The sequence below is a fragment of the Amblyraja radiata genome, chromosome 26, assembly GCF_010909765.2.
Source record: "Amblyraja radiata isolate CabotCenter1 chromosome 26, sAmbRad1.1.pri, whole genome shotgun sequence".
In the NCBI taxonomy this organism is placed as follows: Eukaryota; Metazoa; Chordata; class Chondrichthyes; order Rajiformes; family Rajidae; genus Amblyraja; species Amblyraja radiata.
In genome coordinates, this window is record NC_045981.1 from 23,422,519 (window position 1) to 23,440,356 (window position 17,838).

The window sequence follows — 17,838 nt, forward strand, 5'->3', positions numbered from 1 at the left end:
TGTGATTGGGGAATAAACTCTGGAAACAATAGGACCCTGCAAGATAACTAAAACCAATAACAGCAACTACATTTTAATATTGTCTCATGCTTATGCCATCTTTTACAAGCTGAGATGACCATAAGAGTCACGGTTACAGTGGAGTGCCATTTTTTGATACCAGGCACCAATAATTTCACTTAAGCACACAGACTGAGTAAATATTGCATGTTACTTTATTTATATATATATTTTCTAAATATATTAATGACTGGATCTTTGCTTTATGCCTTAAAGGGAATAAAGAAAATGTCCAGACCAATTCATTGGACTTTAAATTAGCTTCAATTAACACCTTAAAACATTCTGGGAATGCTGATAGCAGGCCCATCGTTAACGTCCCAATCTGAGATCCAAAGTAAACTTTGGAATGTTCTGGAAGTTTTTGAGAAAATATTGCCACTTGATGTATTACATCCAATTTCAAATGAAAATACCCTTGTGCATTTAAAAAAAGTGACGCTCCACTGCACTGGACTAAGTGGTCAGTCAAAACCATCTGCTTGACTGCAAGGCAGAGCAGCATGCTCTGGCAAGGCAGGGCTCCATACCCTTGGTGACTGTCTGGATGGGGTGAAGGGTGTTGATGGGGGCTTGGCCTCCAGTGCCTGTCAAAATGCAGATATTTTTGTTGATGTTAGGAATGGAAAATAAATTGTGTTTTTTTTTGGCAACAAAAACAAACGAACACTTTCGTTCAATGGTCAGTCTCAGTCTGATCCAGGGAAAAACTGGGAAGAGTCAGCAAATCCCTTGTCGGGGATGGTGAGGCTGGCGTGGTTTCAGGAGGCGGTGGGTCTCCAAGGTCAACAGAGTCTCTGTGAAGCGCTGAGTCACAAGATGGAGCACGCCTTCTCAAGCACATGTCACTAGAAGACAATTGTCCGTGAGTTCCTTGCAGCGTAGTGCGCTGGCCCTCTGGCGGGTCTATCGAAATGCAGGGAGGACTCATTTTCTGCTTTTGTCGCACTACTTGCACGCTACTCTCCTGTTCAGACTCTGCCTGGCCAACGGCATAACATGATGATGAGGACAAACGGTGCTGAGGACTTGCTTCAACAGATGAGCAGATCTCAATTGAATGTCTCCGAAGATCATTTAACCACGATGTGGGCTTGGCCAAGAATCCTTGCGCATCCACACTGTAAAACTTTTTGATGTCCTTCATCGTGAGGTTTCCTGTGCTGCTGCAGATTTTTGTGGGTAGTGGGGGGCACACGGGAAGTTTGGCAGCTCGCTTGTTGCTGTTGATTTGTGAGACTTCCTGGTCTGCTGAGTCAGGGAGTTCCCTGAACGGGTTCCGAATGTGACGTGGGGAAGTCACATAATTAGTAATGTTTCTCTGGTTATGGCTGTGTTGTTGGATGTGGACACTGTGTTTGGTTGGTGAGTTGGGTGAGGCAGGCACTAACACCATAGACGGTTGTACAGCAGACACACAGGGCACAGACACATTCAAGGACGAAGGTTCATTATTAGGCTGTATCTGCAAATTTTCCTTAGAATCCGTATACAGTGGATCCAGAGCGTCATTTGTTACAGCGACCTAAGTTGGATGTTAAATTGTGGGGTGAGGGAGGAACAGAACAGGATAATGCAAGTTAGTATGATTACACTTGTTAAATCTGTTTTGGTGCTCTGCTAAATAATCTGACAAATGGCACCTAAAGAATTTTGCACAAATCATAAAAAGTTCAGTGAGTTACACACATGTGTTTAATTTAACATGTTGATCAGTATTGATTAATGTACTAAATGAACAATAAATGAACAATAACAATATAGGCACTATGTGATTGAGGTTACTGGGCATAACTGACTAGATATTAGGGATTTTGACCATTCAAAAGTTTGCAAGGTAGACTGATCTTAATTTTGTATTCACGATGAAACAAAATATTCCCAAATCTTGGTGAGCTTGATGTAAAACTTTGCCTGTAAGAGAATGAATGAGAACGCAGGAGGGTGATAAATGACGTAGGCTGTGGGAAAAGTACGAGAGTCAGCAGCTACTTTGGAGATTGGTGGTAATTTCCACCTTCCTTGTCAGACAGTGGAGCAGTTCCCCTGGGTGTTTGGCTGCATGAGTCACTATGTGACCGGCTGGGGGTTGCAAGTGTTGGGAGAACAATCTGCTTTACTGCTACAGTGTCCAACTGGTGAAAGTGAAACTTATTCACCCACTTCACCAATGTTGCGAGATTGAGCAAAGTTATGGCCTTGCATTTCACATGAGTGGTCTCCTGAAATCTTTTTCCATAACTAGTTTATAAATCCATCATTATTTCTGGCTGAGCCACAGGAATTGATTTTGGGCCAGAGGCACCCAGAATATTCCACCTATCAAGATAATGCCAGATGATTCCACTCCACGACAAGATCACAACCCTCTGTCATTAAGGAGCCCCTGCTACATCCCTTTATCCACAATACCAAACATTTCACCCAGGCATCTCTGTGTGCAAGTTCTGGCCCTGAACCGTTCCATTTTCTCTTCCCTTTGGTCTCATATCCTCTCTGTGGACAACTTGTCGTGAGACATTAAACTCTTGAATCCACTCCCACTAAATTGAAAACTAACAAATTTGCTTCCTGGTCCTTATTTCAGCACACATTATAAATCTTTCCTTATTAAAAAATCACCATCCCTTAAAATTAAACTTGCAGACTTCCATCTCATTTCTAATTTCTACAACCCCTCCAGTTCTTAAACATGTTCTCTGTCAAATAATGTTCCTTATGATTTTCCAGATACAAGGAACTGCAGATGCTGGTTTACTAAAAAAAACCCACACAAAGTGCTAGAGTAACTCAGCGAGCGGGTCAGGCAGCATTTCTGGAGAGCATGGTGAGGTGATGTTCCAGGTTGGGACCATCTAGCAGACTCATCTGAAGAACGATGCTGACCTGATAAGTCATCTATCCATGTTCTTCAGAAATGCTGCCTGAGCTCTGAGTTACTCCAGCACTTTGCATCTTTTTTCCTTATAATTTTCTTTGACACATTTGCAACCTTTGACAACCTAGAAATTATCTTCCTCCAAAGTTTTTCTTCTACTGTACAACTTGGTAGATCTATTCTTGGTTCATTCCATTTTTAACTGTTCAATCATAGTCATAACATTCCCCAAACTGGCATCTCTTTACATCACATTTCTTGTCATACTTCTCTTCTTTGACTATACACTGATGCTCAGTGACATCCAAATGCAGAAGGTCTGATTCAAAATTTAAATTTATGTTACAGCTCTTCATGACCTCTCCAATGCTCATTATTCAAAATCAAGTCTAGACAAGCTTCTCTGCTTTTGGTAATAAAATAAGTCTGCACCCTTTCTGCCAATACTATTCCCTTTCTGAGCTGCCATTTCCACCAAAGCAGACTGTTCGGCAAATCTGGCCAAGTTTATTGCCATATGCACAAGTATGGTGAGGCACAGGAACAATGAATATCACATTAATCTCATTTGGTCTCAAGCTGACTTCTTGAGTTGCATTCTCATCATCTGAAAACCACCTACTTTTACCTCCATGAAATTGGCAACCTTTACCTTTGATTCAATGCAATAATGACTGTAACCTTCATCCCTTTCAGTCCAGAGTAATCTCCTGACCAACTCCCATCTCTAAAAACTTTAACTGGCTACAAAGTAAATGCAGCACCTACATTTTTTTCGGCATATCCTGCAATTTACCATTCACCCAGCACTCCTGCACTTGCTGACCTGCCACCAAGTATCATGAAGGGGGAGTGGAAAATGATTTTTTCTCTCTAATGAAGACATGAAGTTCCAAAGTGAGGAGAAAGAGCCTAGGGCTATTGCACTAAATGTTCGTTCCTTTATACCAACTAGACCCAGGATATGGCAAAGTGCTTAACCTCCAGTAGATGCAGTCAAGCAAAGAGGTTGTCACCCAACAGCATTTCTGTACCCTCTATGGTTAAATTTGAAAAACAAAAAAATAAAGGGTTGTAAAATGAGTAGTGTGAATGTGGTGGAAAGTCTAGTTGCTCCTCTGGAAAGCAATTCCTATTTACCATATCTGGAATGGGGCTGACTGCCCCAAAACTACCAATCGATGCACAATTCTGGACACAGGTGGGATCAGGTGCAGTCAAGCACATGCTCTTTGGGGGTGGTGACAGAAAGATAAAGAGGAAGCCTTAAACTGTCTGACTAGATTCTTGCTTTTAAATTCAGAGGCCACAATTCTATGAGCATATCATCAAATTGCCAGTTTGTCTGTTTTCAATCTTTATCATTTTATTTTTCTTCAGTATCTCCCTTATATGTGTTTTATGGCTAGGATTCAAAACCTTCAGCAAACTACTCAAGATGCTATTCATCTTATAAAAGAACACCGAGTACCTTCGGCAAAGTACTGTTCAGGAGAGTTGAAGCTGTAGTTAAATGTGTCCTTGTTTTTCACATGATGCTCACACACATTTTAAGTCCAGGTCACTCTGTGAAAATCAATGCTAAGCTTGACTACATTTCTTTCTTCTGTCTGGTTCACCGATGCCTAGTTTATCATCATCACAACTAACTTAGCTGAGACATAGATCTTGTTCTGTGCGACTTAGCGCCAATGGGCAGCGCATAACATACTGAATTAACGAGATAACGCAATGCCATATTCTTATTTATGTAAGAGCATGCTTGCCAGGGACGTGAGTAATTTTCTCGCGGAACCTTTGATGTGAGGTCCATTGAGGGATAATTGTCACTGAACATAAGTGTGCTGATGCATTCGACAGCCTATTTTGGATCTGTATTGGAAATGAAAATTGAGAAAGAATGTATTGCAGGCATGTGAACCAGTGCCACCTTTTGTGCATGACTACACAAACTCAAAATTATCCTCATTCTTCACACATTTTAATGGCCCTCCTGTTCATTGACTTTTGCCAGGTATGTTTCCTTTAATCAACTGAATTAGTGGACAAACCTGCCAGCGTAGTTTTTTTGACAATGATCATATATTTTATGTAAAATTATTTAAAATGCTGATTAGAATTTTTTGCATGTAAATCGTAGCATAATAGATTAAAAATCTAATAAAGTTTGGTGAAAAGCGTGTCAACTCTCATGCATACATCCATTAATCCTAAGGAAGTAGAAACACCCAGTGTTAATGCGAACTGCAAGTAAAACAGCATCAAAATATAAGGGAGGCAAGTCAGCAGAGTTGCAATGGTGATGGTGAGGTTGCCATATTGTGAGTGGGAGAGGGTGTGCAATGGATTAACAACATGAGTTTCGGTGGTGGACAAGTATATTAACGAAAGACCTCTGGTGAAAAGAAATTAAAGACTGTTGGACACACAAAAGAAAAGGGAAAAATATCACAGGAGTGTAAAAAAATAATAAAGCAAGTAAATCAAATTATAATGCATTTCTTCAAAGCACTAAAGAATAAAAATGTTATTATATTTTCAATACAGTAACTGGTCTTTTTTTCTGGATAAAATTAATTCTTATATCATAAAACAAGTTCCTGTCTGTTGGCATCTTGTCTGGATGGCCCCAGTGTAATTTCTTATGACTGAGCATCACAAGTACAAAATGAATAATTAAATGAAAACATTAATGTAACTTTTCAGCAGGTTAGGCAACATCTGTGGAGAAAAATGCATTAATATTTCAGGTGAATGACCTTTGACAGAATCAAAAGGCCATTTTCTCCTTTCCCGCTGAGCAGCACACCGGGAATGATCCCGGCAAGTAGGGCCAAGTCCTCCAGTCAGCTCGGCTTGGCTCGCCCACCGTGGACGTCAATGGGATCCGCTCCCCGAGAGCGGGGAGGGACCCTCGAGCAACTGCCGAGAGTGAGGGGACTGTCGGATAGTGAGGTAAGCCGTCGGAGAGCGAGGAGGGCTGTTGGAGTGTGAAGAGGGCTACTGGAGATGGAGGAGAGCTGTCGGAGAGGGAGGAGGGCCGTCGGAGAGCTGAGGGAGAGCGGCTGGAGAGCGAGGAGGGCCGCCAAGAACGAAAGGGACCTGGCGGGAAGGGGGGGGGGGGGGGGGCTACTTGCCACGTGCGCCACAGGCAGTAGATAGGACTGTTCAGTGAACTTTGTAACTTTGCCGGCACCAGGCACATGGCAACACTTGTGTACTGCCTAGGTGAGGTATGCCATATGATTTTACTGAGTTGTATGCAAAACAAAGCATCTAACTATACCTGGGTACATGTGACCATAAAGCATCATTGAATCGTTGAATTAGGTGCTGCTTGATCTGCAGTGTAATTCCAGCATTTTGTTTCCAAAATCTGAGGTATTTTGGTTTTGTGAAATGCTTTTGTTTTAGACAAAGGAAAACTTTGGCTTTCACAATAAAATTAATGTTGCATACTTAGGTTCAGTGGCGGATTGGCCAGGGTGTCAGCTTGCCCGATGGCAAGTGGGCCCCTGATGAAGTGATAGCAAGTGATGGCAAGTGGGCCCCTGTTAAATGATAGCATTGTAGTTGTGGGTGGGCCCCCTTTGTCTCCTGGCAACCAATATTTTTAGACCCAGTCCGCCACTGCTTAGGTTAGAAATGCAAAAGGAAATGTACATTTATTCCATTAGGTTCCATTAGACTAATCCCAATGCTGATTATCGAGATCATCTTCTTTTCCCTCTATTTCCTTAGAAATGTTCATGTTTGCCAAGATGAGGAATATCAATTTAGTTCAGCAAAATGAAACAATTTTCACTTTTAGCATTTTGTATTATAATTTGGCTTTCCCTCATCAGGCAAGTTTCCCATATGAGCTAAATAATGGGAAACTCTTTATCACTCAGCTGTTTAATTCAATTCACCCCGCAAATCTTAAATCTTGGCAAATCTTGTCTTCTATCTCATAATTTCAGCTTCTGCCATGAACTAATTCAACAATGCAAAAACTAATAGCAATCTTGAGGAGAACATTTTATTTGGACCCTAATGTTCTGCTCATGCAGAAATTATGTTTTTGACTACCTGACTATTTGATCAGTAGATGGCCCGATCTCATTTGTGGGTGAAATCCACAATATAAATTAGCGTTTTATAGCTTAACACTTTGGATATAGAGCACAATGGGAACCCTGAGAGATATTCCTCCTCAGCCAAAGGACACTAATTAAACTACCTCAATTAAGTAACTGCCACCCTACAGTTGATTCAGCATAGACATCTTGGTAGCTCTGTTTTCATCTTATTATGGGCTTGAGAAGTTGAGAAAGAGATGAAATAGAATGTGAATAATATTAAAGTTGACAATGCTTGAACAGAAGTACATATGAGATTCAAGGAACCGTGGAATGGTGATTGTAGTGTACCTTCAATAGATATGCACATGGTGCATCTCCTAGCTTACGAGTTTCTATTAAACTCAACGGAAAGAAAAATACAGGATGCAATTTTGTAATAGGTTCCATGCGCATGTGCCTACAGTTGGAATAAGAGTAATTTTTCATGTTTATTTTTCATCGAATGTTATTCAAGATCAGTGGTAACTCTTCAACTGTTATTAATTGAATTTGAGTTAAAGTATATTAAATGCAGTTGAACAAGGACTAAAATAACCTCCTGTAATAGTAAAGTAGAACGAGTAAAAGAAAAAGCCTGAAACAAAGAAATGAGCTGTTAACTTCCAAAGCAAAGTAGTTGGGGCCAGGACATAGAAACAAGTATAGGAACAGTATGAATATGGATTGGAATATGTATTTAATTGATCTTCTGGCCAACTAGTTGGTAAATAAGGCCTGGCAAGATTGGGCGTGTGAGCTGATGGGTAACAGAAATGCATGATGTGTCAAAATAAAGATATTAAAACCAATGATTTATTGCTGGAACAGCACATGGCAATGATATTGCTAAACATGCATCTGCTGGGAAATAGAAAATAGCAGGATCATTTGAGGTGAGCATTTTGTGTCAGGCTGTGTTGATCAGGATCTATAAGAAGCTTGGTTTAGCGTCAAGGCTAGAATGGCTTGGACTAGTTTGACAATGGCCTAAAGGTTTTGAAATAGGTCAAAGGGCATAGCCTTGCTATGTTTGAGTTCTCCCAGGTGACATGTGTGTTGATAGAAGAAACAACAGAGTATATTTAGCAATTGTGATCTGCTCATGAGATGGGATAGGATGGGATGCAGCATTACCAAATGAAAAAAAACGGCATAAATGTTATTTAGAGCATTCTTTGAACAGATTGTATCATGTTGAATTTTTCAGCATCAAGCAATTGAAAATTAACTTCATCAGAAGTGAAACATCACAGTGACCATATTCCAATTGTTTCATGTCACTTCATAAACTTGACTGGGCAATTTCAGGCAAACACTAACTTGATTGCTGTGATTTCTACTATAAATCTCTTACTTACCTTTGAAACTTCTAATCATTGCCCACTTGGCACTAAACAATCGCCCACTCTTCCCCGACACCCACATCCGACCCCTGAAACTGCTCCCACCCAGCAAAGGTTAGGCACTGACCTATTGCAGGGCTGCCAACTCTCACGCATTGAGCATGAGAGTCACGCATTTCATGACATTCTCACGCCCTCATGCTGATGACAGAAGTTCTCACGCTCAAATTTTAAAAATCAAAATCAAATACATAAATAGATAAAATCACACTCCTCCACACTCACCAATGAGAACAGTTTTCTGTCGGCGGATTTCCCGTAAAAAAAGAACAATTTGATTGGCTTAAGCCCATCGCACATTATTTAAAAGGGCAATGTGGACAAAAATGCTGGAGAAACTCAGCAGGTGAGGCAGCATCTATATCTGAGTTTGACCCATCTTCAGACTCAAGCATTTCTCCAGCAGTTTTGTCTACCGCTCCATAGATGCTGCCTCACCCGCATTCACATTCCCGTGCAGATGGTGTGATAGGTGAGACACGGCGGTGGTCCCAGCACCGACCTACACCCCGAGGCACCGCTCACACCTCCCACCCTCACCTCCGGCGGCCACTCTGTCCACACCACATGGAGTTTTAACCCTGGCCCGGAGCCAGGAGCGGACCGGGTGAGTGGGGCCGTCGGTGCCGCCTCCGGAGCGGGGATGAATCTCGGGCTAAGGCTCCGCTCTGATGTCCGACCCCCGGGTCACTGATCCTCACCTCCCCCGGACCCCCGGGTCACTGTCCCTCACCTCCCCCGAACCACAGCTGGGCACAGAGCACCAGGGCCGGCCCACATTCCAGGGGCGGGAGAGAGGGAAATGCTCCTCGGACATCGCCAAGTCTCCGCTCACTCCGGGTGTTGTCGCCGCTTCATTGACACTTACACTCTCTAACACACACTGTGTATTGTTATAATCCCATCCTGTCCTGTCTTGTTTTATTATGTGTATATTCAATCAGTTACAAGATTGCGGACTCACAGGATAACAAAAAACAGGACAGGATGGGATTATGATAACATTACACAGAATGAGATAGGAAGTGCTTCTTATGATATGTTCTGGTATGGCATACCAGCACCTCTGAAAAGCTAAAAACTATTTTTTTTGTATTCTAAATTTTAAGCTCTTTAATTTTAAATTATTAATTTTATTACAAAGAGATTACTAAAGTTTAAAAGCTTTTTGAGAGCCTGATGACAATTGAATGCATTGAATTGTTGTCAGGCTCCTTCAAAAAGCTTAAGCAGCTTTTAGGTCGTCATAGCCGTAGCTGGGATGTAATTACATGATGTTCAGCTGCCAATGGTGTTGTGTGAACTGCTGGATTGAAGGCTGTATTAACGTCATTATTTTGTTCTTCAACAAAATGACATGTATGCTTTGTAAATTCTTTAGTGTATATTATTTTAATAATATCGTTAATATTTAACGTGTTAATTTTATGGTTCTTACTTATTAGTTTCATAAAATGGAAGCTAATTGATCACAAAATCAAAATAGGAGGATATAATGATGGAGAACATTGTGGTATATGTAGCTTCATTTTCAATTGATAGGCATACCAGTATCTTTTGTTTAAAAAAAAACCCGCTGGAGATAGTGGATAAAAGGAACTGCAGATGCTAGTTTGCAAAAAAAAACAACAAGCTGGAGTAACTCAGTGGGTCAGGCAGCATCTCTGGAGAGCAAGGGTAGGTGATTTTTCGGGTTGCGATCCTTCTTTGCACAGATTGTAGGGAGGAAGGAAAGAAAGCTGGAAGAGAAGAGGGGCAAGACAAAGCCTGGCAGGTAATGGTTTTCCATCCTGCTGTCAGAGATGAAACATGGTTTCCCATCTACTGTCATAGATGGATCCCTTACCTGTATCTCCTCTGTGTCCCAGAGCTATGTTCTCGCTCCTCCTCTTCCCAGACAGTACAAGAATAGCGTTCCTCATCATTACCTCACCAGCCTCTGCATTGAACACATCATCCTCCAACATTTCTGTCATCTCCAACATGACCCCAATACCATCTCTGGCCTTTATCCACCATATGCCTATCAAAATACCCCTCACCTGTATCAACCTATTACCTGCCAAGCTTTGTCCTGCACCTCCTCTCTTCCAACTTTCTTCTCCCCCACTCATCCCCACACTACAATCAGTCTGAAGAAGGGACCCAACCCAAACCGTTACCAATAATGCTGTGGGTAGATTAAAATGCTGGAGAAACTCAGTGGGTGAGGCAGCATCTATGGAATGAAGAAATAGGTGACGTTTTGGGTCGAGACCCTTCTTCAGATAACATTCGCTCCATAGATGCTGCATCACTCGCTGAGTTTCTCCAGCATTTTCATCTACCTTCGATTTTTTCAGCATCTGCAGTTCCTTCTTAACCAATAATGCTGTGGTCAGATCGCCACCGTGTAATTTTATGAGTATTTTATTACATACCAATAGTTCTCCAGAGATGCTGCCTGACCAGCTGAGTTACTCCAGCATTTTGTGTCTTTCACTGGAGATAGATATTTGATTATCATACATAAGGTGGTATTGGTACATAATAAACACAGGAAAGGTGAGTTCATGGCACAATACATATTACAAGGTGGGGACCTGACCACAACATTATGGGTTAAAAGTTGCTGTCATCAGTGACCCACCCCTACCATGTCTACTTGCCTCGTAAATCTGAATTTATCATTTATACTTATGCTATTCAACGCTTACTCCTTGTTGGAAAACACCCCACCATTCTTCTCATCCAAATTATTATCCTTCACAATATCCGCCAAGTCCAACATGATCCCACCAACAGTCACATCTTGCCCTTCCTCCTATTTCTGCATTTCACAGGGTCCGCTCACTTTGTAACTCCGTCTTATCCGCTCTTCGGTCCCCATTCACCATTCCCCATCCAACAGCACCTTCCCGTGCAACCGGAGAAAATAGAACACCTGTCCATTCACCTCTTCCTTCTTCTGTATTCAGAAACCAGGTGACCACTTTGTGGGGAACCTATGCTTAATCCACTGAGCTTTCTGTGTCATGGCACTTAAATTCCCAATGCCACTCCAATTCCAATTAGGTCAGGAGATAGCAGTGGCAGATATTGAAACAGTTTGTTCATAATGCTCAGCAGAATTCTATCTCAACTAGAAAGAGACATTACATGAGAAAGAGGAACTATCCGTTGTTAACAAAAGAGGTTAAGAATAAAGTTAAATTGAAAAGTAAGGCATACAAAGTAGCAAGGACTCGTGGATTGGGAATTTCAGGAACCAGCAACAAGACTAAAATATTCATAGAAAAGGAGAAAATTAATATTGAGAGAAAATTTGCAAGTAATGGTGTCTGTGCATATATAAAAAGAAAGATAATCACCATGAAGAACACTGCAAATATCCTGATGGTAACAGATTCTAGATCCTGATGGAAACAGTCGTCTCAGGTAGCATTAACAAATTTGAAAAAATGCCAATCACAAGGATAAGGTATTAGCAAAACCCACAGGGTTAAAGGCAAACTAATTACCAGGATCAAATGGCCTACATCAAAGTGTTTTAAAGGAATTATAGCTGCATAGATATGGAAGGTTTACAAAATGTATGAATTCTGCGATGACACCAGTGGATTGGTGAACCCGAAATGCGACTCCCTTGTTCAAGAATGAAGACAAAAGGTTGGAAACTATAGGCCAGGTAGTTTATAGATGTGCAACTTCAGGAAATATTCAGGAAATTGTCAATGAAGTGTCCAGCAAGTTCTCAACCTACAGATCCAAGTACATTTCCCAAACGTATCTGTACTTGTGTAGAGAAATGACAGCAATTCTGCAAGTTCCAAACCAATGGGGCACGAATGATAATCAATAAATTATATAATATGAGAAGTACATTGGATGTAACATGGACACAATACTCAGCAAATAATAGACACCTGGGTGAGATGCTGGCGCAGCAGTAGAATTGCTGCCTTACAGTGCCAGAAACTTTGGTTGGATCATGACTACCGTTGCTTCTATATGCAGTTTGTACGTTCTCCCCGTGACCTGCGTGAGTTTTCACCGCATGTTCCGATTACCTCCCACACTCCAAACATATACAGGTTTGTAGATTAAATGGCTTTGGCAAAAATGATCCCTGGTGTGTAGGATAGTGGTAGTTTGCAGGGATTGCAGGTTGGCTGGGACTCGATGGGCTGAAGCCATGTTTCTGCGTTGTATCTCTAAACTAAACTAGACATTATTATATTACTCAGAAAGGGGAGATCAGACTGAAATACATAGGGTCAGATGACTGCATAAATCTACCCAGGATGGGAACAAGCAACAAGATGGGATATTGGTGAGGAGAAATAGAGGGCATGGTAACAACTGCTCAAAAAGGTCTGCTGTTGATTTGTGTGATTAACATACATCACACTGTCCATCGACCACCCATTTACACTTGTTCTATGCAATCTTGCATTCCCACTTTCTCATCCACTCCCTAGATACCAGGGGCAATTTTACAGAAGCCAATTGACCTACAAACTGGCATGCCTTTGTGATGTGGGAGGAAACAGGTGCACCTGGAGGAAACCCAAGACAGTCACTGGGAGAACATGCAAACTCCATACAGACTGCACCCAAGGTCAGGATCGAACCCAGGTCTCTGGTGCTGCGCAACAGCAACTCCACCACCTGTAGAGACAGAATGATGGGAGTCAAATATGATTACCAAGTGTGATTCCTTTTCTTTTAATATTAGGCATGAAAATAAACATTTAAAAAGAATTGAAATAAATTCTGGATAAAAGCATCCCCATGTTTACGGTTGTATGAGAAAAGGAAGCAAGTTTGAGACACAAGAAACTGCAAATACTGGAATTTTGAGCAAAGCAAGTGCTGGAGAACACTGCATTGGACTAGTGGGGAGAAAGCTGGAAAAGTGAGGTGGAGTAGGGCAAAGCCTGGCAAGTGATAGATGGAAGATAGACACAAAAACCTGGAGTTACTCAGCGGGTCAGACAGCATCTCTGGAGAAAAGGAGTAGGTGACATTTCCCTGAAGAAGGGAAATTCCCGTCTCGATCCAAAATGTCACCTATTCCTTTTCTCCAGAGATGCTGTCTGACCCGCTGAGTAACTCCAGGTTTTTGTGTCTATCTTCAGTTTAAACCAGCATCTGCAGTTCCTTCCTACACAAGTGGTAGATGGATATAGGTGGGGAAGAGGAGTGATTAGCAGATGGGTGGAGTAGGTAACAAAGACTAGAGATGGAAAGTAAACAAAAGGGTATCAGATGAGGGAATAAGAGGAGAAATAATGTAAGGCCGGAGGAAGTGGTACCAGGGGAGGGGGAAAAGGTGGGATAAGGGAAATATGGGGTTGAGAGATGAAGCAAGATCTGCAGACAGAAAATGTCTCGGGTGGAAGTTGTCACTTGAAAAGTGTGCTGAACTTAGGCTTTTCAACACTGATACCAACCTGTCTACGCAGCATTCTGTGGGCGCTCAGAGGTTTCCGAGGGGGAGGAATCTTCGGGATATTTTCAGAATCAGAACTGTTCTGATGGCTGACAGGGAGGAACTCCATAGGAACTTGGAGGTGGCCACTGGTGTCTGTGGGCTGAGAACGAACCGATGTGGTTGAACCTAGGGAACAATTTGCAACAGTGATTATTGACCATGTTTCTAACCAATAAACAATTCTTCAGGAGATTTCTAATCCAGTGTTATTTGCCAGTTTTTAATCGGGATACCTATTTCCAACCAATGATCTTTTAAAAAGATTATTGCAACAATAAAAGACAATTTACAGGCCTTCCCCTCTAATTATTACAATAGAAATTCAGTGATATTGTTTCTCAGGATGCCCTAAAGATCTTCACAGATCTGGACCACTTGTCCAGAGAAATGCGGCAGCCAGTTTACGAAAAGAGGGATTCCACAATTAGCAACCCACTGAATAACCAGTTGTCCTGTTTTTAGTGGCATTGGTGGAGGATAAATATTGTTGAATGAACCAGAAGAATCTCCATTCTTTTCTATGCAAAATATTGTGGGATATCCACCTGCAAGAGTTTAAACTCAGTTGAATAACTCATTCAAAAAACTGTTCCTACAACCCAACAGCACTCCCTCTACTGTACTGTACTCCCTCTAAGTGTCAGAGCAGCATGCATGCTCATGTCCAGGAGTGGATCTTGGATCCCAAATCTACTGATATAGAGGGAAAGAATTACTGATCGGGTTAAATTAAGGCATTTAAAGTTTTTGCAAATAGAATAAGACTAAACTTGAAGATGAGCTACAACAACAAAATAGTTAAAAGTAGCAAACACCTTCTACATAGGATTAGTGGTTTTCACTGTGTAGACTGTTGAACATTTTTATAAAGAACCAGGGCAGACTGGAATCGAAGCAAATAGGTCAGTCCAATCAAATCGTAAACAGTGAGCACATTTTTCAGCAAGATCTTATAACAGCGATAAGAACTAAATTGGCAATAACTGCCCTGCATTCATTTATTTACTGACAAATGTTGGGAAATGCATGGAAGCAACAATATAATGTTCAGTTCATTATTTTGCCTGTAAGAGGTGTCACAATGTACATCAAAATGTAGGATACGAATGATTCATTGACAACATTGTAATTACAACAGTGAAGATGCCCAAGAGACAAGGTGTCATTTAGGGCAGGAAACAATGTTGAACTTAACAGAAAGACAATTCCATCCGCTTTTAACAACAATTGTTATCATAATGAATAGGAATTTTTTTTGTTTTTTAGCATATTAGCTGGATTAGAACGTTAACTTGTATCTTTCTGTGAAGTTACTGAGCAAGTTGATCATATTACTGCTTGATCATTGACCTAGAGACTTTAGTTTTACACTCATAGATAAGACATACCAGACTGTGTCTTGTGATCATTTTCTGACCCCTGCAGACCTTCTAATGGAGCGGGGTTGACAGGCTGAAACATGTAGCTATCATTGGGCAGAGAGTGTGTGCGGCCAACAAACGGTTTCCTCACAGTGAGAAGGTTCTTCTCTTGGATCTCCTTCTTCACCTCTTGTTCTTGAGTGTGCTCAGCCTGCAGGGGAGAAGGTTGTTGTCAAATTCATGTGGCAAGGCAACAATGACATCTGAAAGACGCTGAGCTGCAGATAATGTAGAAAACAATCATGCAGAAGGTCATCAATGCGACAAAATGACCTACAGTACAGCAAGAGACACAATGAAAAAGGAAGTACAAAACATTTGAGCAGGAAATGTTGAATCATTTTGCTGTTAAGGCGAATGAATCACAATATAGACACGCTGCATCGCGACAGACACAGTAGTGTATTACAATACTCAGCAATCCGCACGACACACAAACCATGACAATGCCAATTCCATCAGTCAACTGCTTCATGCAACTTCACAACTTCTCTGCATGCATGTCATATTCCTCAATACGACATTTTCAAATGCATCATCAGAAGCTACGAGCCGTTTTTCTAGTAACCCATTTAAGTTATTAACGCAAACGAGGCAACTGTTCTACAAATTGGGAAGCATATGCTTGATAACTAAGGATAATTATTAAGAATAACCTGTCAGTGAAAATCCAGAAGATAAAAATTATGGGGTAAAAATGTAAAAATGTGCGCCAACCTGGTTATCTCTAAACAAAACAAAACTAAATCTATCCTGTCCTTGATCCACCCACCTGTTGTTCGGTTTTATTGAAGCCAAATACGTGGATATATTATTGTTCAATGCTGCCACTCAAGGTGAATTTCTATCACCACCACTGCCATTTCTTATTTTTTTAATTTGTGCCATGGCAAATTTCAGGGGGGCCACAGAATAATTGGGGGATTTAGGGAGCCACAGGTTCAATGAAGGGGGCCACTTTTTTTCCCGCTAATAATGTCAGGGGGGGCCACAGAAAAATTAAAGAGCCCAAGGGGGCCATGAACTAAAAAAGATTGGGAACCACTGCTTTAGAGCATACTTTCTCACTTGCCCTATATGTTTGATGCTGCCAGCTTAGCCTATCAGATATAATGTGCTTCAACACTTTACACAGTGGACATTGCTATCTGTAAGACAGTAGTTCTTCCCTTTATATACATCACAATTATTAGACTCTGTTGTCTCAATGTATATTTAACATACTATTACTATATTTTAGATATCATCTCTACTCTTTATCGGAAGGTGTACTTTATGTTACTGCTTACATTGGAAATCATTTCAAAGGTAAGCCACGTGTCCTCTATATGTAAAACATTGCTCCCATTAAAGATACCCATATCATGTATCCCCTTGAATATAAATTTTAAAAGCTGTGCACAGTTTCCATCACTTTCTATTAACAAGAATCTATTCAGGATATATTCTGCATCTCATTGTCCAAATGAATAATTTTGTCATTCTTTCTCAGTCAAGTCACTCCAGTCCTTAATGTAGAGCAATGTTTTGGGAAATAGTTTCACTCACACCAGTTATTTTTCAGCATCAGATCCACCTAAATGTCCATGCCTAAGAGGGCTGAATCTGGTTATCAGACATCAGGATCATCTCACTCTTGCCTAATCTACAGATCACCCTGGGTACTCCTTCTCTGCAGTTGGGTAAACTCTTGTTACAACAATATATAACTCTGAGATGAATTGAAGCTGCAGAAACGCCTGGGAGGTTGGATGAGAACATCTAAGAGTAGAGCGCCAGAGGGGCATTAACCTCTGCTGTCTTTTTAAAACAAAATGCTCCTCCCTCCTTAAAGTCTAGGCTGAGATGCACGAACCTCAAATAAAATAAAACAGGAAATATACTGGAATTACAATGAATGCAATCTGTTGAGATGGCAACACTAGATTGAAGGGAACAATGCATCAATTCTAAATACTTGCAACAATATCAGAATCTTTTTTTGTTGTCTCGGACTCATTGTAACACATCTGTACCACAGGATTATCAGGAAGATTTACATCTGCATAAGGGAAACAGTTTTTCATTTAAAGCAAATTGTTCATTCAGAATAAATCAGCTTCTGGCATCAATTTTGTCCATTAAACACATGCTTTTGCATGAGGCATGATAGGAATAGTATTCATTGTCATTGGTACCAGCTAGAACATAGCACAACAGAATTTCTGTATCACTCTGCCACAGGAGACATATTCAATGATGAAATGACACGAACAAGAAGCACATTCAACAGAAGACAAATACAGGATCCAGAAATGTTGGCTTGATAAAAAGAATTTGTTGCGCAACAGATGAAAGCATTAGTCTACACATTAGCCTGAAAATGTCAAGTGCTTTGGCAGCGAGAGGAGCAGATGGGTTTATATATAAATCAGGGCCAGAAATACTCTTCCTTTGTGCATTTTCCAAGAAAGGGAATGCATAATATCACATTATTAAAGTTGGATATCCACAGATC

At 41.0% G+C, this 17,838-nt stretch overlaps 1 protein-coding gene across 1 annotated transcript in view; it reads right to left on the reverse strand.

Annotated features, from left to right (window-relative positions):
- Positions 1–48: 48 nt before the first annotated feature.
- The window catches only part of LOC116988061 (voltage-dependent T-type calcium channel subunit alpha-1G-like), a 225,078-nt gene continuing 207,288 nt past the window's right edge, over positions 49–17,838 (reverse strand). The window contains exons 32-34 of the mRNA XM_033044505.1: positions 15,309–15,492; positions 13,880–14,046; positions 49–1,585 (exon numbers count right to left, since the gene is read on the reverse strand). Of these exons, the coding sequence (XP_032900396.1) occupies positions 737–1,585; positions 13,880–14,046; positions 15,309–15,492 (1,200 nt within the window). The 3' untranslated portion in view covers positions 49–736. The remainder of the gene's footprint in view (positions 1,586–13,879; positions 14,047–15,308; positions 15,493–17,838) is intronic.